Raw genomic sequence first — 26268 nt, forward strand, 5'->3', positions numbered from 1 at the left:
GCCATATCCTCAAGTCTGGTAGTTTCGCGGCGAGCCAGCCATGAAAGTCTTTCACCAACGGATGCTTGGAAAATTGGATGAATCTGGTCATTCTCCCACTGATCTTGCCACGCCGTAGACGTGATTGACTTCGAATTGAAATATTTGACGTCGATGCCTGTAGCCGAAGAAATTTGATGTGCCATAGATGACCTTGTGCCAATGAGCGACCAATCGGCTGCGTAGAACAAAACCTCTTTGGGAGCCAAAAGCTCTTGCAAAGTCCAGCCTCTAGTGAACCACCGGCTACAGGAAATATTCTCTGCGGCGAAGTGTTGCCCAGATGTTGGTATGTCGGAGAGATACGCAAGGCACACTCCCGAATGGAAGTACCAAGAAAACATTGAGTTGATGGCTTCGGTGAGCTCCGATGAGCTGCTTTTATCGATACAATTTGTGTCCACCCACAGGAAGTTATATTCTGCACCACGTGCTTGGGCGCCTACAGCCAGAATCTTCTGGTATCCTTGTTTTTGAGAGGCTAGAGATCAGTCGGTCCAATCCTGAAATGTCACTTCCCCGCAGCTCCAAGTATGCGACAAAATGGCGTAGTCAGGAATATCACCGCCGAAGAATTCCTCGAGTTCCAGACTTTGCAGATTGATAAGCCACATAATGTCGGAGGTGTTCCGCCCGCCAAAATTCCAATTGTAATCGAGCGTATGCTGATGCAGATCAATAGCGGCGACTATCGTGATAATGGCCAATGAATATCAAGTGAGGGTGAAAGTTGATTCCTGTCGGTGGATGATGCATCAGAAGTCAGACCAACTGCGTAGGTGACTACCCCTCTCTGAGGCTCCATGGATCCTTCGATGCAAGATAGTGGGGTCCATCCTGACGGAAGTCTGACAGCAATATGTCTTGCCCGGGCGGAAACACCGATTCGCCGACATGAAGCTGTCACTAACTATTCTGATGGAAGCACAAGCTTTTGATGTACTACATAGTAGTCGATTGCATCTCAGGGGACATGAACGTGCCGCCAACATTCCCGATTGCACATGTTGAATTGCCATTGGAAGACCGAATGAGAGCTCTCGAATCCGCAATAACGACCGCCAAATATTGAGTCAAGAAGCACGCGAATGACGATGCTCATCGTCCGAGCTCCGGCGATCCGGGCCGTAGCCCTGTCCGCTCCGACGATGACTTGACAGGGGCCCCCCGTATCCAAAGACATCGCCTGTTAAAACAGTTTCTTGGGGCTTGGGGCTCAATGGGATTGTCAATAAAGTTGAGACAGCTTGATGATAGGTAGAATTTCTCCCCTATGCTTTTAAGACACAACGCAGGTGTTATCCTGCCTGCCAGGCACATGCGCCTGAAAGGATCTATTATCATCCCGCCGGGAACTCTGGGCCACCATGTGCGCACAAAAATCCTACTGGGACGCACCAGATTTGAAATGTGCAATTCTGTACAAATGAACTGACAATACTTCAGCCACTGCGATACTTCTCAATTGAGAACAAGCCAAGTACTTTGCATAAAGAGAACCTATAGCCGTTGGCTGTGTGCTGTCACGGCAATGGTGCCCCTTTTCCAGACCGCATAACATTCATCAGCCGACATCCACAATTGCTTACCTGCCTCGTATCGAGAGTCAGCCTAGCAACTAAGCTCGTGCGAGTCCCACTCTAGATCCCTGCGAATGATACCAACCCACGATTACTTTGCTATTTTCGAGGGTCAACACCGACGAAACCCACAATAACTTCTTATCGGTTCGCCCGGACAAGCAGCATCAGGGGAGAGTTGTATTTACTCGATGCAACAATGGACCGATGGGTTATCCCCATGGTCCACCTTCAGCCTCCGGTTTGAAATAAGACTCTGTTTTCCCCGGAAATCAATCTTTCGCATCTTTTGGTCCCAACGATCTCATCGTCCACGACCAGTCACTCGTTTTTTCCCGACGTTAACCAACCAGACGGTAATAATACTCATAATATTAATCAGTCAATATGTTGTCACCAAAGGCCATCACCACCCTGTTCAACTTCATCCTGTTGGCCTCCGCGGCCCCCGGAAAGCGTCAATCCACTGGCTCCGGATCCTGCACCGATCTTCACCTCTTCTTCGCTCGTGGCTGGAACGAGGGCTACCCCGGACGCCAACAGTCACTTTATGAGGCTACCTGCACCGGTCTTTCCAGCTGCGACTACGAAGACATCCTTTTCGATGCGTCAAACCCCTCGGGTTACCCTAATGCGGTTGAGGAGGGCCGAACCTCCGGCGTTGCCCAGATCAAGGCCTACGTTGCGAAGTGCCCCGATTCCAAGATCGTCCTCAGTGGCTACAGCGAAGGTGCCAATATTGTTGGCGACATTCTCGCTGATTCGGGCCTCGATGCCACTTCCACGCCCGGCAGCAAGGGTAAGTTTGTTGGAACAACGTTCCAAGAAGTTGGTTGCTAATCCGTCCCAGTTTGCGCTGCACTCCTTTTCGGTGACCCAACCCACATTGCCGACCAAAGCTACAACGTCGAAGCCGGATCCACCTACAGCGGCCAAATGGCTCGCTCTAGCTCGTCCCTCGCCAACCTGAACAACTTTTCTAGTGTCCTGCGCTCTTGGTGCAACGGCGAGGACACCGTCTGTGCCTATGGTGACGGTACTCGCACGATGGGCGAGGATGCCCACACCAACTACTTCCAGCTGTACACAAATGATGGCGCCGCCTACATCAAGGAGAAGTGCGTTCCCTCCGGAACCACCCCGACCGCGACCGCGACATCCAGCATTCCCGCCCCGACTTCTACCGGTTCCTTCTGCACTTCCGGCAAGGTCAAGTCCGGCCTGTCGGACAACTACAGCGGCCTCTGTGCCTTCGCTTGCTCCAACGGATACTGCCCTGACGGTGTCTGTGAGTGTGCCTCTTACGGCGAGCAGACCACCAGCCCGGGTGGCGATGGACGGGACGGATGCCCCGCCACCGGACTTGACGACAGCTACAAGGGACTTTGCAGCTTCAGCTGCAGCCACGGATACTGCCCTACAGGCGCTTGCGAGTACTGTTAAACGTTCGGAATTGAGTGAATGACGGTGCGATGGAACGGTACGGATTACGAATTTGAGACTGAGAGTTTGAGGAAATTAAACCAAATGGGGGCACTCTTCGTGATGTAGACTGTTTCGAAATTTGAAGAACGTAATGACGCCCTAGCACATTGACAGAAACACCCGTGAAGTCTTCCTCCGTAGAACTAGGTGAACGCGGTGTTGAGCAGCAAAGTGCTTCTTTGCCATTGAATTCGTGCGTAATGCAAACAATGCAAAGTGACTTTTGGAATCTAGCCCACCTATCGACGCATTGCCCGTGCGGCTCCACGACGGACTGGGCCACCTTCTTTGCCAATTCGTGGCAGATGTTTACAATGAAAAAACCACTCCAGCGTTACGATGCTGCGTATCTCAATGATCAATTTCTAATGATAGAGAGGGAAGCAGGTTCCGCGTAATCCAGGAGATCATTTCAATGATCCTCATTGCCCACAAGCATGTCACGATGATGGGCCTGGCTTAGGCGTCCCAATTGGAGGTTGCGGTCTTTGTGATAATCGTGATCTACCCGTCTCCCAGGGACTCCCGGCACAACCATCCGGGCTGTCTCGCTGGATCGGAGTGACGAAGGCCCGGGCGGACGCGCCCGCGCAGGGAAGGTCTTCAAGATCAGTAAAAAAAAGTTACACGCTAACCTGCCAAGGAATGTACGGATAGTGGGCTCCAACGTACAAACGTCAGAAGCCAGGGCGGGCTCACGATGTGGTTGATGATCACAGCTGGAGGGCTCCAGCTGGCAATTGAATGAGCTTGAGCGAAGATGCAGAGCGGTGGCTGAAAAGCTCTGCACCAAGTGGAGAGGAAACAGCACTACATGGAAGATGGGACCGCGGCAGTCAAGTGTGGGGGTTGTTGAAATCCTATGGTATTCCCGGGAGCCAGCGGTGCTTGCAGTGTTTGCTTGGATGGATGTGGACATAGGTCTTGCTGAGAGCGTGACAGCCCCGTGTGAATGAAAACTAACATGGAAGAAATGCCATGTCAGAATGCATTGACGCGCCTGTGTTGAAATTCTCTCTGGCTTGATAGGCAAACAGTTCGTTGGCCTGGCCATGAGCCAAATGATGCTCATAATGACGGCACGCCAGCTGCAAGAAATTCTGTGCGTCCTTGTGTGTGGAGCCGAGATGCCGGCTGGATCCCATGACCAGCAAACTTCGGTCGCAAAAAGCGGGATCCCGATCTTGTCGTTCATGGCGGCTCAACCAGGCGGGCACGTTTCAAGCTGCAAACCTAGGACAGCCTGGTGACAACAAACACTTGGTTCAGCGCGGGGCGCGCTCTGTCACTTCAGTTGACGTCAGCCGCGTCAAAGACATCCAACGCTCCTCATCCTTCAGTGGTGCTTTCTTGAGGCTGCGACCGGTGATCCTTATCATCCCCTATCGCTTATCCACATATTCGCGGTCCCGGTATTCCGTTGTTCGTTTTGCTTCCGCGCCGAAACGTGTGGCGAGCGTCTCCTCAATTCTCATCCTTTCAAACAACAAAATCAACTGTACTGCCTCAGTATCCTGTGGGCCGGCGTTTCTAATTTTGTGTCGATGGCTGATGATCGACAGTAATCGACAAAGCCGTTCCGCTGTTCCTGCAGGACAGAACTCTCTTTGACGATTCGGACAATTCGTGAAGGCAAGCGAGGGAGAGGTGCCAGGCCTCTGGGAGCAGCCATAACTCTATCAAACTCATGTCAGACGAAGTAGCTCCCGTCCTCCCGACCTGCTCATGTCACCCCAACTTCCGATGCACCAAATTTGCCAGGTTGTCACGTCTCTTCACCTGCAAGCGATGGGATGGAGGGAATACAGGAGCTGCTATCCCTGCCACAATCGCTAAACGTCTTGTTGACATCACCGATGGCCATGGGATTCCCTGCCATCCACGCACGTTTTGCGGGGCGAGACAAACCGCCAACGTCTTGGCCCGCAGAACCAACAGGGAGTGCTTCCCTCCCTGATGTCATTAACCCACCAACCGTCTGTCGCAATCACGGCACAACGGCATCGCAGCGCCTAAACAGGCATGGCATTCTCACGGCGGACGGTCTAGGCTCTCCAATTGTTCGCCAGCCGGGCCTGGTGGAAGCGTGGAAATCTCCCAAAAAAACCGGGTTGTGCATCTCGGCCCTTTCTCATCGCCAACGATTTCGAGCTATTGACTGCAGAGAGGAGAACACAGACACACAGAGTCACCGCCCGGCCGCGTAGTACGCGTCAGACTGGAGCTGCTGCCCAGCCTTGGTACCATCAAACGGGAGGTGAACATGGATTTCAACTGACACAGGCGCAAAAGCTCCGGCTCAGTTGGTTCGACCTGGTCCACAAGGATGATGAAATCTGTGGAGGGCGATGAAACCGCCCGTTTCGGTGACCGATCTTTATGTCCCAACGTCTTTTAAGGCGGCTGACCGCCCCCGCTGCATTTCTCACGATGGTTCTAGCCAAACACTACTAACAAATTATCTTAATTATTTGCCCGGTTGCTTTTGAAATGGCGCCGTTGCAGAGTCGCCTCCTAGCTGGCTTCGGCCTCATCTCTGCAGCATTCGCCGCCGACTCAGTCCTGTCCTTATCGCTGTCCGAAGATGTTCCCTCCGACATTTCTGCGACCGTCGACCCGTCGTTTGCCGGCTTCGGTATCGAACTTGACCATCTCTACTACTTCATGGGAGATGAAACTCCCAACGACCTGACGATAAACCTTCTAAACAACCTTGCCAACTTCACCGGCAGACCGGCGCACATGCGATTGGGTGGAAACACGCAGGATTATCTGATTTACGACGATTCGCAAGACGACTGGCTCATTAAGCCCAACCCGAAGCCGACCGCGCCGGGTGATGTCCCGGCGGACAATTTCATTGTCGGTCCAAAGTTTATGGAGATTGCCAACCGTTTGCCCAAGGGAACTCCCGTTACATGGGGCTTGAACTTGGGATACGCCGAGTCGGACTACATCGAGAGGCTGACGACCATGGCGACGCAAATCATCGACCGATGCACCAATCTCAACCTCGTCTCATTCGAATTCGGTAACGAGCCAGACCTCTACAACTATAACGGGTTCAGAAAGGGATCTTGGTCCGGCTCGTTATATGCACAGGAGTGGCTTGATCGAGCACGCGCCGTTTGGGAGGAGGTCTTGCAACCCAAGAACCTGCAAAGTAACTTCTTTGAGTCTTCCGCCTCCACCGCTTGGGTCACTGGTACCGGATTCGAGATCAAGGACTTGGAGAGCTACCTCGATGTCAAGGCCAACAACTCAGACAAGGGATTCATCACCAGCTGGAACCAGCATAACTACTACTACTTCGTAGGGTCGTTCCCATACCCCTTGACCCTGGATTACATGATGCACTTCGACAACACCAAAGAGCAGTTCAGCACGATCGAGGGTCAGCTAGACCAAGCAAAGGAGACGCCTTACCCTTTCGCGTTGAGAGAAATGTCTGTCGTCGGGCCTCTCGGCGTGGAGGGATTGAGCGACACTTTCGCTGCCGCCCTATGGACCTTCAACTTCCTTCTTTACGCCGCAACACTCAACATCACCTCGGTTCAATTCCATATGACCTTCGACAGCAACGCCAGCGCTTGGCAGCCAACGCGCATGTTCGGCCGGGACCGTTTCGTTCGCCCTCTCTACTATGCCTTCGCGGCGTTCGGCCAGACTCTTGGCCGATCATGTACCGCCCGCATCGCCGAAGAGTCGATCTCGAACGCTCCCTCTGGCTATGCGGACTACCTCAAGGCTTATTCGGTCTATCAGAGCGACTCCCTTTCTTCTGTCGTTTTGCTCAATGGCAAGATTGCCAACGTGTCTGACTCATCCAAGTCCAACATTACGGTCGACTTGACTTTCCCGACCTCCCTTGCGGGCGAAACACTGCACTTGGGCTACTTGACTGCCGATGGATCAGACGCTACCCACGGCACAACATGGAATGGCATCAGCTTTGAGCAGGACAATGCAGGCACGCAGTCACAGGTTTCCAACGAGGACATCACTGTGAAGGTCGCAAACGATGGCAAGGCAAGCATTCCTTTGCGGGATGCCGAGGCAGTCGTCGTAAACATTGGCGCTAGGGTGGGTACTTCTGAACCTGACCCCACGGCATGTGATGCTCTCACATCGGCGTCTCCAGGTGTTGGTACTGCGACAACGTCTACACCAGGCCCGGCTGGAGACCCCAGTAACTCTTCAGACGACGGCGACGACAGTGCTGCCACAAGTCTGATGCGTGGGAAAGCAGTTTATGGATGCATTGCGTGGAGTTTGGCATTTACTCTGGGAGTCTTGCTTTTCTAGACTCGGTTATAGATATGATACCAGGTCCTGTTTGGGGTTAGGCGTACATAATGGACATAATGATCGTTTGCTTTGTCATGAATACACGATATCTTTATTGGACAGCTAATTACGAATATTACGAATCAGAGTGCCAGAAAACTGTGGTTCATTGCGATACATTTAGAACAATAGCAAACACCCTCCTCAATTAGGTCGGGTACAAATCCAGCATGGCTCGTTTCGAACACTTTTGGGGGACCTAGTCTTGAGAACCGTCAGAGAATATGCAACGGAGACTTAGTGATCCTAGGGAAAAGTTTGGAGTTCATGGTCATTGATGGCGGGAAAAAATCAAGTTTGTTACGACCGGGTCGTTTTGGCTCGAGCAAGGATTTGGACAAGGAGGTCATGATTTCGAAAACACTCAGCTCTCCAAAACCCTTCCGCCCAGGCACATAGTCACTGGTGTGGATCCCTAGTGTTTAGGTACGCTTTATCTCTTTTCCTGGTCGCACCCGAAGATCGAGCCGACGTTGACTTGAGATATTCTTCCAGCTCAATGCACAGGCTGAGAAGCAAGTTTATCTGTAGCGAAGATCGGTATGAGACATGCATCCGCGACTTTTACAGCCAGGGCATGGAGCTGGGAATGAAATTCCTCGCCGTTGGGCTCTCCGCATTCTTTCGGTAAACCAAGACCCCTGACACGGGGACATTTTCGTAAAGCTAATAAATAAGCTTATAACACATGTTTTGAAGAAGTATATACACGAAACCACCACTTAGGCCCCCATGAGACGCATGACTCTTCCACAGGAAGTCAATTCCTAGAACCATCAAGGTCGAGGAAGTTCTTATCCATCATAGGGGCCGAGTTGCCTCCTCAGTTCGAGAAACCTAGCACTCGCCCGATTTGGTGCCGGGACCAGAGTAGAGCTGGCAAGGGGTCTTGGCGTCGGTGCAAATGTTGACGAGCGTCGCCTCATCGCCAGTGTCCTCGTTGATGCCAGCAACCTCGCCACCTCCGTAAGCAGAGACGCCCTCAATGCTGACGGTGCGCTTGCAGGCATCGCACTGTTATGCTGTTAGATACATCAGGCTGTCTTCGCAAAGTTTCTGATTCACTTACAGTGCCGCAAGCTCTGTAGACCTTGCCGTAGTCTTCCGCGTAGAAGTTGGAGATCTTTCTGGTTGTCAGCCGATGTTTGTTGCATTGTCCTTCAGAGAATCAAACTTACGCTGACGTGACCGCAGCCGTTGTGCTGGACTACCTTGTCACCGGCCTTGTAGGCACCTCCACCGATGATTTTGGTCTCGGTGCCAGCCTCATCCTCCTTGCTGTACAGGGAACCATCGTCAGCGCTACGTCTCTCCAAATCGAATAGCTCATGCTTGAAACTTACATTGAAATGGCATCCTCGCACACGTCCTCAAACCAGACATTCTCAATTGTGCAACCACCACCCAAACAGTAGACTCCCTCCATTTGGTCCTTGCCAATGATGGCGTTCTTGAGAGTCGCGCCCTTACGCAGGATGAAGACGGCGTCCTTCTGGCCGCCCTCAGTCTGGTCCTTGCAGGCACCGGACCCTCTATCAAAGCGGGCCAACTTGCCATCGTAGCTCTCGCCAGCGGCAACTTCGATGGGAGCATCGCTGCTGATGGTCTCGGTAGCGGTAGGCAGAGCATCCTTACCAACGCAGGCGGAGACAACGGGGAAAGAAACAGCAAGAGCCGCGAGCAACTTGAAGGCGTCGGTGCGCATGACGAATGATGTAAGTCTCGAAAGAACGGCGAAAGGGGTCAGTAAGGTGCTATGGAATTGAAAAGAGTGAAGATATAGCAATGAAAGCTTGTGCTGATAAGACTGAGCTTCAAATCAACGACAGTGGCTGACTGGCATTTTATACCCGCAGCATGCCAGTTCGTCTGCCATCTTCAAGGATGTCACCGACTGGCGGGAACTTGTTCAGACTCCGCGTCGATTCTCGAGACATCAAGTCAAGAATGAATTAAGGAGGTCTTGGCCAGCGAGGGGAACTTCGCAGTGTCCTCCACAGTCGCATTCTCAGTGGTATCCACCGATTGGAGCCATGGATTTTGACGTGTCAGTGGAGAGGGGCGGCAAGTCATCCATTGGGGTAAGCCTCACGCTGCACAAGCAATCAATCTGGGAAACAACGTTCATCTCAATTTGAACCTCACACGTGGAATTTTGAAGCGTTGAAACGTGCCGAGTCTTTCTAACCGCGCACAGGCAAAACAGATAAGATCACCAACAGCCTTGAATGGCGTCGATTGCCTGAGTCCCGGTGCCAACAATGGGGCCGATCATTGCCCTGTCCGCGCCAAGGGGCTCGGCACTGCCACTCTTGGCACGGCGCCTAGACGAACTAGAGCTTCATATTTAGGCAGGAGGCCGCTGTTCGAAGTCGCCGCTGGGCAGAGAATCATGAGGTACGCTGCCGTTGCAAGGAATAAGATTCTCTTGTTGGAAACACCAAGACTTTAGACGAAGAAAACTTCTGAGTTGTCCGGCCGGGGGCGAGACACTGCTGCAGCTCGCCTCGACAAGCATTACTTTGATTGTTTTCTGCGATTCCAGATACAGCAGAGCACCAAAAGAATCTATGCTGTAGCGCACTTCCCGAGTGTCGGAGATACTGACATAAGTCAGGAAGGAGCGTTCTGATTTTGATCTACCTCACGTGCGCGCGGGTGACTCGCAAGAAAGTCCACTTGAATGCGGTTCCGCGTTGATCTCGCCTCTCATGCAATTAGAAGTGACTTCGAGTTCCCTCAGCGGAAAGGACTTTCTATAGTACACCGTCTGCACTTGTCAGACTGTCTAAGGTAGCTGTCAGCAGTATGGGTTACGCGGTATTGACGAAAACCAAGTCCCGGATTAAGTATCAGTGTCTTGGCACAACGTGGAAAAGTAATGAATTGCAACGCAGTCATCTGATAATTCCATCGTATCGCGTCCCGTGTTTGACGTCTTGTAATTCCATGCCGCTGGACTAGGTACTTCACATGGACAATGGAGATCCATGTACATTGGAAGACAAGAAACACAGGTGGCTCGTATTCACACCCGCTTGACTAGTGCAAGCGAAGGAAAATGTTCGATAATTGATACAGGCTAGCGTTCCTGCGGCATAGTCACCTTGACAAGACCCTATCTCTTGCGCGGTTCTAAATGGGATCTGTATCATTTGGGACTGACTGAGAAACCATTGACGGATGCCCACCTGCTTTTAGAAGATCCGATAGGTGCCGCTGAAGTAGCAAGGTGCAATCTCACGAGTTCGAAACCACTATCGATCTCGTTTTGTTAGGGGGAAAACAGCAAGCGCGCGAGCGGCCCATTGCAGTGCATTGGTTGAAATCCCGGGAGTAGTTCCGCCTGCGCCGAGCCATCGAAAGGTGGTGCCAAGAGCCTCCCCCACTGAAGCACCCAACAATCCACGAATGCCAAGAATAATCGCGGCAGCTATATTGCCAAGGAGGTTGCATTCATATTTTGTCCATGTTCAATATTTGCCTTGGCGGTTCATACAAACAACTTGTGCTGATGAGTTTATCAATCAGATTCCGGTGTTACGCCTTGGGTCCGGTCATGAGCGTCACGCAAAATACCCGTCGCCGCGACGCTGGACATACTTTTATTCCTTCAACTGAAATGAGTAGCAGATGTAGGTCTTTCGTACACGCCAGAAACATCAGGAATGATTCGGAACTCGACCAAAAACAAGATAATCCCACGGAGATCGAGCAGCAGCGCTGAAGAGATTTGGCCGCTGTGGCTGATGAACAATGACATAGACTGAGCAGAATTCAAATGCATGATCGTCAGGAACGTAATGGAAGCGGGTAGAGCCACTCTGCGGGCTTGGCCTCTCCCTACATAGGAGCTCATCATTCTTGGACGCTCGTCTTTAAAAGTAACAATCATGGTTTGGATCTGTAAAAAATGTCCATAGCCCTGTCCAATAACGTCATGCACAGCTGTGTTCATACTTGGAGCCAAATATGTCCGCCATCATGGTGGTAACCCTCAGCCACACGGCTTGCCACCATGTCTGCTTGCCGCTCGGGTGCTGTCCTACTGTCGGATTATAACCATCCACTCCTCTGGCATATTGCATCTCAATCCGATAGGCATCCTCGGTCTGATTTCGAAGCTCGTCGATGTGCATACCTCTTCTGACTTCGTAAGCTCGCAAATACCCCGCCAGACCGTCCTCCAGGTGTCGGATATCAGTACGACTGAATCGCTCTTCTGGGGCGCATTCATCCAAAATCCTTCGGTGAATCAGAACAAGAGCTCTGATTTCAGTGAGTACTCCGCAGGAAGGACAAGTCGGGAACAGCCAGCATCGTTCTTCGTCGGAAATGGACGGGCAGCACGCATGACCTGTATTCCCGGCCCCGCAAGTGCCGTACATATGTTGCAACTTGACCAAAAAGATAATCCGTGAACAAAACTTGCCCTCTCTCTGCGTGCATGGATTTCCTGGTTTGCATGCTCGATGCTTGGGGTCACATGCATCCCAAAGCCCGATACGCCGATAAGTCGCAAGAAGCAGCATCATTGGGCATGTTCCATCTTGGCTGATTTCGCAAGGGCTTCCCAGCTTGCAGTGGGAATGAAAGTCGCCGGGACCTGATACTATCTTCCAATCCGTGATATGATGGAGCGTGTTCATTGTTGCCGGGATGTCAGTTGAGGTTCAACTATCAGCATTAGTTTGTGACACAGCCACGAAGTACGAGATCCTACTTGCTGCTTACAGGCACGGGGATTTCGGAAATTGGGCATTGCCATGTGTGGCGGGTGAAAGTAGAGAACAGATTGCCCGCAGCGTCTGGGTCCGCACCACCTTTTATATCGTAGTTGATAGGACTATGTTTTTCTCTCCCTTAGAATTTCATTATATTTCGGTCACGCCACGCTGCTCGCATGTCAAGCTTCGACCCTTACATGCTCCCCTTCTAGCCAAGCTTGAGCCTGTTGTCTGCCGTATAGCAGATGGGCTTTTGGTTCTAAAGGGCCTTTCCTAGTTTTCATTTGGAGTTGCGACATGAGCGTCGCTTTGACTGCAGCTAAAAATCTATCTCAGTGGGGCTCGCGTGGTAAAGAGACTTTTGTCATCCATGTCAATAGCGAGTCATCTTTGATATTGCCGCCGTAGAAGAAGTGTAGAAGCTAACAGTTTCTGTCGGGTTTGGAAGCAAGGGACTGAAAGTGATTGAATGTCCACTAATCAGAAAAGGCGTACCGCGGCGAGGCGGCTGTTCCAGAAAGACCTTGTTGTGGCTTGCTAGTGTCCCGGATGGCGGGCCCACAGGCGACCCTGCGGACACTTCCGGTCTCCGCTGTGGGGCCGGAGGTGTCTGTCGTAGTCGGATGGATGTGCTGATGGTGTGGCTGGTCGGTACCTGTGTCAGTTTCTGTGCCATTGGGGAAGCGACATCCAATGTGAAAGCAAAATTGCACGCGGCGTTCGCAAGCTAGACTTCACGTGCGTTTGGCGCTTTGGTCAGTTCGGAGATCGACGGCAACAGTCGGCAATCGAGACCCTGAGGGGGTGCGGAGCAGAGAATCAGCAAGCCATGTTCATCTTCCAATAAGAGGTAATCAGAACATGCACCGTCTTTAAACTGATCCATTTGATGTAGTAGCCGATAATTGAAAGGTCCCCGCGCGCGATCTACATTTAATGCCCGGCTTGCAGACTGTGGGTATGTAATCGCTCAAGTCTGGCCATCCCCGCGGCCTCGGGCTTGAACGTCAACTGCGCCCTTCGGAAGTGAAAATCAGATATATAACATTGTGATCGAAGCTGACGCAACTCATCGCTGTTTCTCAACATCCTCGGCGACCTTAATTCTCCGTGAGATTTCGGTATGGCGGATATTGCAAGCCTCGACCGGCACCTTGCTTCGTTGCAGGCAAGCCCGACTACCATTGACCTGCTTCGAGACCTGCATACGCAAGCACTCACCGAGCCCCCATACGTCAGTACGGACAATCAACCCGCCTCTGTCGCCCTTGACAGATTTGTTGCTCTTGAGCCGGACAAATGCGCTCTTGTTTACTTGCTGTTGCGTGCAGCCGGCGCGAGATACGTTGTCGAAGCCGGGACCTCTTTTGGCGTTAGCACGATTTGGCTTGCTCTTGCCGTCGGGCAGAATGCGGGACTCCAAAACTCCGATGGCATTGTCATCGCCACAGAGAACGAGCCAACCAAGGCTAGCAGAGCCCGAGAGCACTGGAAGCGGGCCGGGAGAGATGTTGAGAAGTGGATTCGTTTGAAAGAGGGGGATTTGCGGGAAACACTTAAGACAGATGTTCCTGAACAGATTGACTTTCTGCTTCTGGATAGTGAGTTAAGCCATGATCTTGAGCCAAACATGTTCGCTGTGCATCTGACACAAGCCATTCGCAGTCTGGTCAGCTTTGGCTCTTCCCACGTTGAAGGTTATCAAGACTCGATTGAAGCCTGGGGCATTGATTGTGGCAGACAATGTTGTCTCTAGCAAGGATGGATACGCGGATCTCATTGCGTACCTGGATGACCCCAGGAACCGATTCAAGACTACTACTGCGCCATACTCTGGCGGGCTCTTGGTAGCAGTATATACCGGCAATTAGGTTACAGAGTATTGAGAAACCTTGAACAAATGCGATGGCTAGCTTGACGTTTCCCGAAAAGAACGGTCGGAGAAAAACAGACTCTCACAAAGATTGCATTAGTCCTTCATGCTTAACGGTCCAGGAGCCGTCTTTCGGAAACCCAGGGGCATACCCCTTAGAGCCCTCCCAGCCGGCTGCCATATAGCTGATCGCCAGAAGAAACCCGCCGTTGCCGGGGAAGTACGGAGGCGGAGATGGACCTTATATGTGAATCTATTAGAAACGGTGACGCCCACAGGAACGGGATTGGGATCGATAGGTCGTGACTCACTTGGTCCAGATCGGTGGGCAAAGCCCTGGTCACCAAATGTCCAATATCCGAAGTTTGTTAAATGATAGATGGCGCGCTCGGGATTCCCGACTCGTGCAGCATTGATAGCCAAAATGTTTCGGCCCCAGCCTCGGATCTGATCATCACCCCAAGCCTCCCATACTTTATCGGCCGTCCTAAGGCCAACGGCAAGGTCCACCTAAAGAACGAAGACAGTCAAACATTGTGACAAGGACATAAAGTAGGTAGGATTTCTTACCAGCGGTGTGTCGGGCAAGATTCCCTGAAGCATAATGACACTGCGCGGATCCTTCTTCAGCGTTGGGTCATCCCACCATGATGCATTCAACCCGCCACCAACCCAAGGGGCATATAACCCTTCAAATTGAGGTAGTGGAGCCATACTATCTGCCACGGCAGTCCATCTGGGTGGGCATCCTTCTCCAAGCCTTTTTTTCCAGCTACAGGCGGATGCAAGAGCCCATTGCCAGTAAGCGAGTTCGTATGACAAGTTGGAGATCTCGGTTGGAGAAGAGTTCTCGGTCACCCCCTGGATTGGGGGCCCAATGTCATACCTACCAGTTTGATTGTTAAGCCACGCAAAGGATGCCATGTAGTTGGCTGTTGCTGTGACGACACGATCCCATCGTTGAAGGGTCTCGTTGGTCGGGGTGGCTTTGTAGGCCAATTCTGCCAGATACATCGGATGGGGCTGTTGCCACTGGAGAAATGCGCGCGTCTCGCCAGGTGCAATGCCTTTTGTGACAAGCTCGGTCATCTTGGGCCACCTGGCTCCATCCCAGCCCATGTTGCGAGCTCTTTCCTCCGAGCTAGGTAAGAGACTTTCGTACACAGACGGGAAGATTCGATCAAAATATTGTTTTCGTCCCCACGTGGCCCACTGAGCACAATGCCAGATAACCATTTCGAGATGAAACTTTCCCCACCAACCGTTGTAAACAAGGCCACTTTCTGGAGGGGGTTGGCCAGTAGCAGCGCTATTGACCCTCATCGCGTACTGAGAAAGGATGATACGCCGCTGCAACTCCGTCGCATTAGGGTTTGTCGACTTCGTGAGATCCACAAAGCCTCCTTCTTGCCAGTAGTTCAGCCACCCAACAACGTTTGTCTTTTGTATCTCTGATGGCAGCGATGGAATCTCCAATTTAGGGCTGTAATGAGCAGTGAAGATCAGCTTACTCGGGGACATATAATCCTGAGAAGCATCTCTGAGACGTAACGTATAGCGATGAGCGATTGTTCCGTTCTGATCTTCGTTCTGAACTTGAGCTAGGCTGAGTGGTGTTTGATGAGGCCACCGTAAGTTCAGGTAGTACGCCGTCTCTTGCATCTCATGGTAGATGTGAGCTGAGATCTGCTGGGAGGAAGAGTTCTTGACGATTGATGTTGTATGATTCCGCGATGACTTTAGGTCATATGTTCCCATAAAAACCTCAAAGTCTGATGATTTCTCAACTTTGTGAATTGGGGGATATGGGAAGTCGAATAAGACGCTCAAGTCTCCGGTCGAAATCAAGTCGGATTGAATTTCGAATGCAACAGAGTCTGTCTCGAAGTCTCCTTGCGTAATCACTGTCGTATGGTGTCCATCGATTTGAAAATTGGAGACGATCGTTCCATTCCAAGGATTGAGCTCCTGATGAGGTTTTGTGATTGTAGACAAAGGTTTATTCTTGTACGCGAGGCTGATCCGACCTAAATTGATTCGGTTGGGGTTTGCGCTGAGCCATTTCGAAACTTCCGGTAATTCTGGATCTTCGATGTCATAGAAAACATCCTTTCCGTGTGTCTCAATTGCTACTCCATGATAGTCGCCAATTTTCTCACTACAAATCCAATGGAATTGCACCGTCAGATTTGGCCTGCAATCCGTAATAAAGTAGGCATGAACACTCACCCATTTTCAGGAAGTCTGTCTTTGTGCCAGCCCCAACTTGACAATGTATTGAAAGGTACCAATGACTGGGTTCCGGTGATGTCCACGTTGAATGCAAAGTCGCCGTTACCAACTTGAAGTGGTGTAGTTGCATTGTCAATGTTTGTCGGAACTTCAGTTCTGATGACTTTGAACGATTCAACAATCGCGCGCCTGAAGACAATTATTTAATACGGTTTCCTGGATTTCCGGTTCATTAAGGAAATCTCTCACCTGTCAATAGCCGTTGATGCTAATACTGGCAAGAAAAGAAGAGATATGCGGACATGCATCTTTGCGCGACTTCATCACACCTAAGAAAACACTTGCAGTGCCGCCGTTCCTTTAACAGATGTTGGAAATAACTTTGATCTTGAAAGAAAGCTTTGGTAGTCACCGGATAAATGTTAGCGTAACATATCCGAGAAGCTTGATTGACTTTACATCCGCCTCCGTAATTCGGTGTAGCTACTGCCGAACGAGGGGTAGCACCCCCACAGCTACTCATCATCCGACTGGGGACCCGTAAGTTCAACACGAGCACCGCGAATGGGATTCACTGTGACAAACTCATAGTAGTGTGGTTCAAGCGAACAATTCACTCGTCGATCATGCATTCCGGAAGGTCCGGAATATGCATGGGCACGCATCCGGGTTTAGGGCATACGCTCACAAACAGAGAAACATAGTACAGGCTGAGAAAACAGCGGAAAATTAACTGAGGAATGGCCCCCAGTCATAGATTTCAAGTGACGAATAGATGATGTGTATTTCCCCAGAGTCCTAGCCCCAGTGGACGGTGGAAGACCGACTTGTGTCTTCAGGCCGGGAGATTGGCGTTCCTGTATATGAACTGTGCAATACGCGCGTTGAACTCGTGTTCTCTCTCCCAAAGCGGTATATGGCCGCATTCATCCCACACAAAATACTCCGGCCCGTCTCCAAAGCCTGTCTTGAACAGATCAAAGTGAGGAAATGTGATAGTCTCGTCCGCCGTGCCGTGCATGACCATGATCCGTGATCGGCCTACCAAATCGCCCATTTTAGCTAAATCTTCTGAGCTTTTGAAATGCCATCCGGCGGCTACCGCTTGCAGGAGAACCCCTTTTCTGCGCGATACGTCTGTTTCGTCTTCCCGCTCCGCAAGCTCTTCTGCGACGAAGCGATCGTGATTATTTGGAAAACTGATATTCGCATCGAGAGACCCGGTGTCCGCGGATCTAAGAAACTTGTCGCTGAAGATTCTGCGTGCTTTATTGTCCAGCTCTGTATCCAATCCAGATGGGAGAAACATGAAGACGCGCTGCATAGTGTGGTCCAGAAGAGGTGTGGTTCGAACCAGTCTCGGCGCTGATGAGATCAAGATGAGTGACTGGACTCGCTGCGGTATTAAAAGGGCTAGCTCCTGCGCAATCATGCCGCCGAGACTGATGCCAGCAATATTGATGTCCTGGGGGTAGCTTGGTGAATCCGAGTCGAGCCAACCAATTTGCTTCATCAGCTCCAGCACATCTCTTGCCATCTCTGCAGTACTATATCTGCAGTTAGGCTTCCCTGAATATCCGACTCCGCGATTGTCGAATACCAAGCAGCTGTACCGGTCACCGTGATCATGACCAAAGAAACGCGTCTGCCGTTTCCACATATTCCTCGTCGCCCCAAGACCCATAATCCACACGATTTTCAGGGGCCCATTGCCATGAACCTCATACCAGAGTGGAAATGGACCGCCAGCCCGATTGTCTGCCACGCTGACAAGCCCCGATTCGGCAGGTTTGAGGTTCCACTTTGTCGTTCCAAACGCAGGGTGCTGTAACACATCTGCCGCTGACAGATTGACAGGGCGTTCGGTCATCTCGGAACGATCTCCCTGAGCCGCCTGACGATTAGCGGAAAAGGGGAGAAGGCTCGTAATTTGCTGGAGGCAGCTTGTCGCCATGAAGTGTGAGTATGTACTGGTCTTACAGTACTGTGATTGGGAAATGTTTTGGAAGTATTAGACAGATCCTTTCTTTCAGCGAGATCACAACATTTGGGTAATGCTGCTAAGATATCAATGCCGCACGGGGCGCGTTTCATGTTTCAAGTCGGCCGAGGCAGGGAACCTTTCTTCCTTCTCTAAAGCTTACTTTCTTTCCATTATGCGCCTATCAATAAACAAAAGTCAATTCATCGCTCTGTGGGTCAACACATGTAGTCTCGTCGAATAACCCGGTGCACTTCTCGAGTTTTATTCTCGGATGTCCTGGATGTGGCGAACGACATCCAAATGTCCACTCCGAAGCCATGTTCAGCAATGCATTCTCACAGAACCACTAGCGAGGGACTTTCGCAGTGAAAGCTTGGCAGGTGACTGGGTTCACGATCCTTTCGTCTGGCTTCAGGTGTTCTTATTCGCTGATTAGTGACTGGCCAGTAATGTCACACTGAGCTGACAATAATCACGTGTGGAGGCCTTCGATCAACTTCCCCGCTTCGCAATTATCCGCAAAACTCCATTTCAACCTGGGTGGTCCTTTGAAGGAGACATGTATCCCAGAAAGCGGGAGGCAATCGATTATGAACCAAGAAGACGCCATGGACAGCATCTGCACCAGTTGTCACTGTCGCAAAACCTTTCCATGGGCCAACTGCAAGTTGCCTTTCCCCCAAGGCTACGGGGTTGAGCCGCTCGAGAAATGGTTTGCCAGTGCTTTGGCCGGCGGCTGCTCTTTGTGTCAGCTTGGAACAGCAGTCGCGAAGGAAGCGATAAGCAAGTTCGGCTATGATGATGCATTCGCACTGTCGTCCATGTTCGACAACGAAGTCGATAGTGTTATCCGGTTGACACTGACGCTGAACTGTGGTAGTGATGAGAATATGACGAACCAAGTCCGGATGGTTATTCTCGCACGAGACGGGAGTCTCATAGGTCAGTCTCTATCTGTAAATTACTTTTGTTTCTTCCCAGTCAGAAGCTTTTCTTGGCCGCACTTCTGTGCAATAACTGACGTGGTTGACCAAAAGCTAAGATGACATCAAGACAGCAATGGTTACCACCTAGAACCATACAACCCCATTTTGAACACCAACGCAACGAAAGACAGCATCGAACAAGCGCAGGAGTGGATGAAAAGCTGCTCTTCATCGCACTCTACGTGTCACATAAGACCAAAACCTCTACCAACGAGAATCGTTGATGTGAGCGTTGACCCGCCCCGTCTACAAATTACCAACAACGAGCTTGGCAATTTTGTTGCTTTGAGCCATTGCTGGGGCTTTTCCGTCGATGGCGCCGGTCCTCCAATGACGAGGCGTAACAGCATTGGAACACATGTCCGGGCCATCGATCAAGTCACTCTTCCACGCAACTTCAAAGACGCCATTGCCGTGACTTTGGCATTGGGCTTCACGTATATCTGGATCGACTCTCTTTGCATCGTGCAGGATGATGGAGAGGATTGGGCAAAAGAGGCTGCCAGCATGAAGAGTGTTTACGAAAATGCCGCTCTCGTTCTAGCAACCAGTTCGTCCGACAACGTCTCAAGAGGGATATTGCGGGAAAGGTCACCGTACAAAGAGGGTACGCTGTCGTTTGATATGTGTGGTGTTCCTGGTTCAGGGGCAATCACATACAGGGTGATCCCTAACCATGCTGGATGGGAACCTGTGGTGCAGGGTCCCATAGATGCCCGTGCTTGGTGCTTCCAAGAAAGATTGATGGCTAGGAGATATCTCTCTTTTGGCTCACATGAGATGCTATGGGAGTGTCTCGATGGCTCTCGTTGCGAATGCGGTTACAAATCGATTTACTACAACGTGGCCTCTGGACGCATCCAACATAACACTCAATCATACAATATCGAAACTCTCATCAAGGAAGGCCAGGAGGAGATGGCGTTCGACAGCTTCTCACTATATGCTGTATGGGCACGTATCATCAGGATTTACTCACGTCGGCAACTTACGCATCAATCTGATAAGTTAGTCGCGATAACGGCCGTCGCAGATCGCTTCCGAGAGGAGCTCGAAGATCAATATCTTTGGGGCTTGTGGAGACGAGATTTTCTGTCTTCACTCTGCTGGTTTGCTCTCCAGCCAGGCGATATCAGTGCACCCAATATGCCTTCGTGGACTTGGGCTTCTATATCTGCGCGGATATCCATGTACTTTGAAGCTCACGACAAGGACACAGTGGCAATGGCAGAAGTTCTGAAATATCCCGAACCTTTGGAGAGTCAAGAGCCTAATGATGTGGCAACGCCGACCATAGTTCTTCGTGGACCCATGGTCGAGGCTATTGTGTCCATTGAAGATTCTGGGCTCGCTACGCTGGATGTCCTGAGTGCAGGACATGCGGAACCTTTGCCAGCAAAGTTGACGACTTCGGATTTGTGGCTCGATGTTCCACTCGAGACTGGAACAATTTCTTTTGATCACGAGACAACGACTAGCCAGAGAGCTCTCGATGGTGTCCAGAGACCAGGAACGTTCCCAGTTTATCTCATGTCTATTTTTCACCGGCAAGGGAAACTCTCCCCATTCCTCATTCTCGGTCGCTCCCAAGCCAGCGCGAACCATTTTCGCCGTCTGGGGTTTGGACGGGTCCGCGATCCTGAGGGATCTGAGACCGGATTCTCTAGCAAATGGACGATTGCCCAGGCCGTAATTATGTAAATTGTCGACAGGAAATCGTGGAGGGCCTGGGGTTGTTGTTCACCTTCTGAACAATCAAACATTCCAGTCGTGGTCTCATTCTCACTTTTAGCGCATCCCAGGCACAGTATACGTTCAGGAACATGTCGCGTATTAATGCAAGAAGACTACTATCAATCCCCTTCTTAACTAATACACAAGACGAACACCCATGTCCCTAGAACCACAGACTTGAACTTGTCATAGGCTACTCAAGTCTAGTTTACCACTGCTAACAGGAATCCATCAATGATAATCCTTCCCCTGTGCTCGGTGTGAGCCGTCGATACCATCGGCACGAGCGTTGCCCTGACGCGAGCATCCTTCCCCACCTGAGTAAGCAGTGATTGCTTGCCGTCCTCTGTCGCGCCGCTGTCCAAAGCATTCCAGACCACATTATCGACATAGATGCACCCTTTGGGTCTGGTTAACTTGACTGCCCAGTCAAAATACTTCTCCTGTTCACCCCAAGAAGCATCGACAAATACCATGTCAAACTTGCGCCCCTCCTCTGCAAGCTTTGGCAAGACATCCAATGCAGCGCCGAGTATGATCTCGGCGTCGAGACCATCCAGATTCTGGAGGGCGACGTCTCGGTGCTTCGGGTTGATCTCAATACTTGTGACCTTTGCACCAGTCTCTGCCAGCCAGATGGTTGAATAGCCTCCCAGTGTGCCAATCTCAAGGACGGTTTTTGCGCCTAGAAGCTGGCACTGTATAGCAAGGAATTGCCCCTGCAGAGGGGCAACCTCGATGGATGGAAGTCCGTTCTGCTCAGAATTGATGATTGCTTGGTCAAGTCGATGGTTAGGCTGCAGAAGTGTGCCTCGGGCTAGCGTCTCGATGGCCTTGATGGCTGTTACGGTGTCTCTCTCTGCAGTCGTCATAGTAAGCGTGCGGGCGAGGTATCCCTTAGTAGATTGGCTGTCTTGGTTGAGGATGTGGAATTCGTTTGGAAATTTTCCACCCCCTCAGAACTTAAATAGACGGCTAGTTGAAGTGTGCAAAGTCGGATTACGAGTTCTCTGCTGTGCCACCGGATGCCTGGCTCGGGCATACGAGCAAGGAGATAAGACGCGATACCTCTCTAGATGTTCGGAACTTCGGAAATAGAAACTGTTGTGAAGAAACAAGTGATTACTATCATTGGTGGTTCAGGCTGGTTGATCTTACCTGCCGCGTGTCTGACGCCCGGCGCGGAGCAAATGTAGTGTCCATCGCCGAAACCTGGTCTTAGCAGTCTAATGACCCTTTGGCTGGAGTGAGTAAGCGGAAAGCATAGTGTGAATGCCATTTCTATGTAGGTATTTTTGAGTTTTAACAGCATTGACCTCGATAACACAATAGGCATCATGGATGCCTCAAGCTCTCTAGGGTGAGCGTTGCCAAGTGTATCGGCGATGGTGGGGCCGAGTCCGATTGCGACCGCGAGCTTGACAGCCGAGTTTGCTGCTGTGTGCGACAGGAGTGGGGGCGACTTCCGAGTGGCGGACTCTTGAGAGTGGAAAGAAGGATAACACCCATGAGTTTCGACAATGCTTTGACGAGAAAGGCAAGCGGATGAACGGGGCGGTATGGGTAGGCCTGAGCTAACAGCCGAAGACCTCTCTGTACAGAGTAAAATGGCTCTGGCGCCTGTTGGCCCCGCAATATCGACTGTTTGTGGGATTCCTTGGGTACTAGGTACTTTCATGTGAAAGTCAACACGGCCGTACTTACCCAGACTGTTTTCCATTTAGATTGCATCTCTGACAGTGTGCTGAGGGGGGCAGCTTTCGTCGATATACGTATGTTGGGTTTGGAGACAGGCCATTCGACGACGGAATCGTCGTGATCTCGAGATCGATGGCGTTTCCCCTCCTCCCCCTGGCCTGAGAGATTGGGGTTGTGCCGGTCGCCGACTTTCGGGCGACGACCGAATTTCCTTTTGCGGTACCCGCGCACTAACAGCCAAAAAGCGACGGTTTGTATGCATGACATCCTCGGAAGACATCCACAGTACCATTGCAGGCCAATCGGAACATCCGAAAAGAAGTGCCGTTTGTACCGTGCGTGAACATTCAAGCGTGTTGGCGCGAGTCGTGTTTGCTGTCTGAGCGCTTGCCGAACCCGCTCTGCCGCGCTGCGGGCTCATCCGGTGGAGCATTCCACACTTGTAGACGTAATGGACGCAGGACAACTTGCCAGGGGCTCAACGGCAAGTCGCCGCAAAGGATCGACTTCGAGAACAACACCAGTTGCTAGCCAGCGTTACGGGTCAAAAGGCATCAGCGAATTCTATCCGCTGGCCTGCGCGCATTGAGATGTCTCAATGTGACATATAAGCCGTCAGGGCGGGGTGGTGTCGCATTTAACTTGCGCCAAAGTTGCTACAAACCTTTCTGACTGTGATTTGCAATGCGCAAGATACTACAGGAAACGTCACTGGCTGTTTTTCTGTGATTAGAATCCAAGTTTGAGGATGGCACGGCCTAGCACCATTACCAGACACAAAAACAACGTGGCGCAGATCATTGGAGGTGGTTGGCAACGTAGAATTAGTATTCAATGCTGACCTGTCAGCTGGAATGGTATTTTGAGTTCCCTGAAGATTGTACACATTATTCGAAAAGAAAGCCCATTTTAATCGTCAGTACCCTCGTTACCGCCAAGCTCGTGATATCCTAAACCATGCTGTTTCCACCGCGCTTCTTCTCAACTTCCATACCAAACTCCCGTTGGACCCGAATTGCACCAAGTCCTCCTTTGTTGACGATCTGCTTCTGACTGTGGTCGTCGGGCAAGCTCTCACTACTGTTGCCATCCATGTCCCTTCCGTATACCCTCGTCTCGACGCCGGAGCGGCTTGCGTTCGCAGTCCCTTTCTTAGTCGGATCCCTTTCGCCGAGTTCCAAATAGCTGTTCTTGACCGCGCCAGATGCAGCGGGATCCTTGGAGGATTTATTCTTCGAGCCAGTAAAGGATGTCAGGCGAGACAAGGCGCGTTCGAGAAGTGGACGACAAGCAGGAAGGTTCGCGACAAGCATGCCGATGCCGACTTCGGCCTGTGCCCAGGCGAGGATGATACTGAGACCCTGGAGGAACTTCGTCGAGTCGTTCAAAAGGAGAAGGTATTTGAGTCGGACGATGGGTGCGATGGAAGCACTAACTGCTGTCAGCGAATAACTTGGGGATCCGGGGCTAAAGCATAGGGGACGCACAAGAAGCCAAGACCGAGCAGGCCAATGACGGAAGCCTTGATTCGGTTCGCCATCTGGAGTCTCCAAATGAGGGCGAATGGGAGAATGGCGAAGATCCAGTCGGTTGAAATCGAGACAGCTGCAACAAGGAACGAGAGGGCGGTTTGTATTTCGCGAGGTTGGCATGTTCCTTGCATAAGCGGGAACCAATTTTTCCTGCAATGGTCAGTAACGCATACAACAGGCTTCGTGGGCTTTGGAACTTACTCAACCGGGCTACACTGGAAGAAAAGATACATCCCAGTGCCACCAGTGCAGACTGTAACAAGTGCTAAACACGTGTAGATGATAATTTGAACCCAGCGCTGCCCGTTCGCGATACGGAGAAGAGTGAAACCGATAGACCATTTCAAGGTAACGAGGGTAAAACACCAGAACTCTTGAAACACATAAAACCACTGCGCAACACATCAGCAACCTAGCAATAAAATGGAAGCCATCTTCGTGACTTACGAAGTAAGAGTTGGCCTGCTGTTCTGGTGTCAGGGTTGAGTCGAGCTGACCAACGCCACTCCAGGCCATGCCGATCAAGCCGACTTGAGATACCGTCCAAACCGGCTTCAAACTGTCAGTCAAAACCTTGCTGGAATCTGCTTGATGGAACATACAATGGTAGCTACCATGGCCCAATCGTCGGGTCCCCACGCCTTTCTCTGTGTCCGGATCATAAATCGCAGCGCCATACTGATGATGTCGAACGGCAGCGGCACCAGGACCGCTGCGGCCATGTCCTTCGAGGTTGCGGCGCCCATGGTGTCTGGATTGACGGATTTGCGATCACTGAAGAACCGGCTTCGTGCTCCACGCGTTGGTTTGTCGAAGGGGATGAAAGAGCCACAAAATAGCGAACAGACGAGCAACGACCTACCGACCCAGAAAACTTATAAGAGAACGGGATACCAAACAATAGCCAGCATTTGCCAATTACTTAATAGCGTCTCGGTTCCTTTTTTAAGAGACGAACCTGCACAAAGTATCCACAAACCCCAGCCCCGGGACCTCTGCCGCCTAGTGTGGCACTGTGGCAAGGAAGGCCTCGAAGTCTGAAGGAAGCGAGCATGGAAGACTCTTCAAACCCCTTGCCCAGCTCAGACTCTCTAATTTCGAAGGCATCCCATCGGGACTTTCTTTTATTAACCTGCCAACCAATCAAGACATTTGCACATCCCTCGACCATGGATGGCGGCTGGTTTCTTTCGACAGGGAACGTCTGTCCTCCCCTTCCAGTCTCACGTAAGTTCGCACGCATGTGTCCGTCATTCTTGCATGTCGCATGGCACAAGGAACATGACGATACTGTCGGCTTTCACCACGATTATGCGTGTCGAATTTCGTGTGGTCTCCGTCAGAAGATTCGTGGCAGATGGTCTACTATTCGAACTTCCGTGCCGTTCGTCTGTGCGATCGCGATCTTAGCGGCAGCTTGGTTTGGGAGCCTAGCGGTTCCTGTCGATGCTACGCGAGATCGGTTGGTTGTGAACATACCAGCTCCTTTCATCCGTCTGGTGTCGCATTTATCCCACTGTCCCGAAACGTCTAGCCTCCATCTAAGGGAGATCGATACTGTATTTGGCAGATCCTCTTCCGAGGATCGGGGAGCTCTTTAGCGGATTCCGGCGGTGTCAACTTGCCTAGCGACTTGGCTTGACCCATGATGGTGGATCCAGCTCTTCAACACGGTTTGCTGGAGTGCCAGTCGGTTACTTGGCCGACCCACGCAGCCGGGCTGCCTTGCTCACAGTATGCAACTGCGGTTGTTGATACTCGTGGAGTCGCGTATTTCAGCTGTGTCCGTAAACCCATAATTACCCCTCTGTGAATGGAGATGGGGGCCACTTTGATGAGAGATTTGTAAACTTGCATTGACGCTTGGTCTCCTGGAAGTAGGAGGTGTTTGCCAACGACCAAGACGAGATATGACAAAGAAGAGATTTGCATCCTGCATAGTTTTCTTCCCCGTATGGAGTTGCTTCATGATCTTTGTGATTTTGCCCAGCGACGGGTGAAGTTCGCGAGGTTTCATCGGTAGTTTGTAGACATTGAGATCGGCAGGCGCC

The 26268-nt window shown here is 51.3% G+C and overlaps 9 protein-coding genes across 9 annotated transcripts; 4 read left to right on the forward strand and 5 right to left on the reverse strand.

The window, feature by feature from the left end:
• Nucleotides 1-2006: 2006 nt before the first annotated feature.
• Nucleotides 2007-3062, forward strand: axe1-0 (Acetylxylan esterase; the record flags this gene model as incomplete). Its single annotated transcript, XM_032027960.1, has 2 exons — nt 2007-2418; nt 2470-3062. 2 exons carry the CDS (start codon nt 2007-2009, stop codon nt 3060-3062), a joined length of 1005 nt encoding a protein of 334 aa, XP_031875723.1.
• Nucleotides 3063-5594: 2532 nt separating this feature from the next.
• CGGC5_v014251 (Beta-glucuronidase) lies at nt 5595-7409 on the forward strand (the record flags this gene model as incomplete). Its single annotated transcript, XM_032027961.1, has 1 exon — nt 5595-7409. One exon carries the CDS (start codon nt 5595-5597, stop codon nt 7407-7409), a length of 1815 nt encoding a protein of 604 aa, XP_031875715.1.
• An 879-nt stretch (nt 7410-8288) lies between these two features.
• Nucleotides 8289-9156, reverse strand: plyF-1 (putative pectate lyase F; the record flags this gene model as incomplete). The annotated part of the gene is made up of 4 exons (XM_032027962.1): nt 8289-8465; nt 8521-8574; nt 8630-8729; nt 8795-9156. The coding sequence occupies 4 exons, from the start codon at nt 9154-9156 to the stop codon at nt 8289-8291; spliced, it is 693 nt and encodes a 230-aa protein (XP_031875722.1).
• Nucleotides 9157-13301: 4145 nt separating this feature from the next.
• On the forward strand, nt 13302-14049 carry CGGC5_v014253 (uncharacterized protein; the record flags this gene model as incomplete). Its single annotated transcript, XM_032027963.1, has 2 exons — nt 13302-13779; nt 13844-14049. 2 exons carry the CDS (start codon nt 13302-13304, stop codon nt 14047-14049), a joined length of 684 nt encoding a protein of 227 aa, XP_031875712.1.
• Nucleotides 14050-14133: 84 nt separating this feature from the next.
• Nucleotides 14134-16591, reverse strand: CGGC5_v014254 (uncharacterized protein; the record flags this gene model as incomplete). The annotated part of the gene is made up of 5 exons (XM_032027964.2): nt 14134-14291; nt 14363-14561; nt 14622-16209; nt 16281-16472; nt 16533-16591. The coding sequence occupies 5 exons, from the start codon at nt 16589-16591 to the stop codon at nt 14134-14136; spliced, it is 2196 nt and encodes a 731-aa protein (XP_031875721.2).
• Nucleotides 16592-17118: 527 nt separating this feature from the next.
• On the reverse strand, nt 17119-17820 carry CGGC5_v014255 (uncharacterized protein; the record flags this gene model as incomplete). The annotated part of the gene is made up of 1 exon (XM_032027965.2): nt 17119-17820. One exon carries the CDS (start codon nt 17818-17820, stop codon nt 17119-17121), a length of 702 nt encoding a protein of 233 aa, XP_031875720.2.
• A 1055-nt stretch (nt 17821-18875) lies between these two features.
• Nucleotides 18876-20954, forward strand: CGGC5_v014256 (uncharacterized protein; the record flags this gene model as incomplete). Its single annotated transcript, XM_066153063.1, has 2 exons — nt 18876-19209; nt 19321-20954. 2 exons carry the CDS (start codon nt 18876-18878, stop codon nt 20952-20954), a joined length of 1968 nt encoding a protein of 655 aa, XP_066007667.1.
• Nucleotides 20955-21190: 236 nt separating this feature from the next.
• imqG (O-methyltransferase imqG) lies at nt 21191-21859 on the reverse strand (the record flags this gene model as incomplete). The annotated part of the gene is made up of 1 exon (XM_032027968.1): nt 21191-21859. One exon carries the CDS (start codon nt 21857-21859, stop codon nt 21191-21193), a length of 669 nt encoding a protein of 222 aa, XP_031875714.1.
• Nucleotides 21860-23635: 1776 nt separating this feature from the next.
• Nucleotides 23636-24963, reverse strand: CGGC5_v014258 (uncharacterized protein; the record flags this gene model as incomplete). Its single annotated transcript, XM_032027969.1, has 5 exons — nt 23636-24116; nt 24173-24367; nt 24419-24609; nt 24665-24769; nt 24820-24963. 5 exons carry the CDS (start codon nt 24961-24963, stop codon nt 23636-23638), a joined length of 1116 nt encoding a protein of 371 aa, XP_031875719.1.
• Nucleotides 24964-26268: the final 1305 nt, after the last annotated feature.

This window comes from Colletotrichum fructicola (assembly GCF_000319635.2).
Source record: "Colletotrichum fructicola Nara gc5 chromosome Unknown KSG_Nara_v1_contig08, whole genome shotgun sequence".
Classification (NCBI taxonomy): Eukaryota; Fungi; Ascomycota; class Sordariomycetes; order Glomerellales; family Glomerellaceae; genus Colletotrichum; species Colletotrichum fructicola.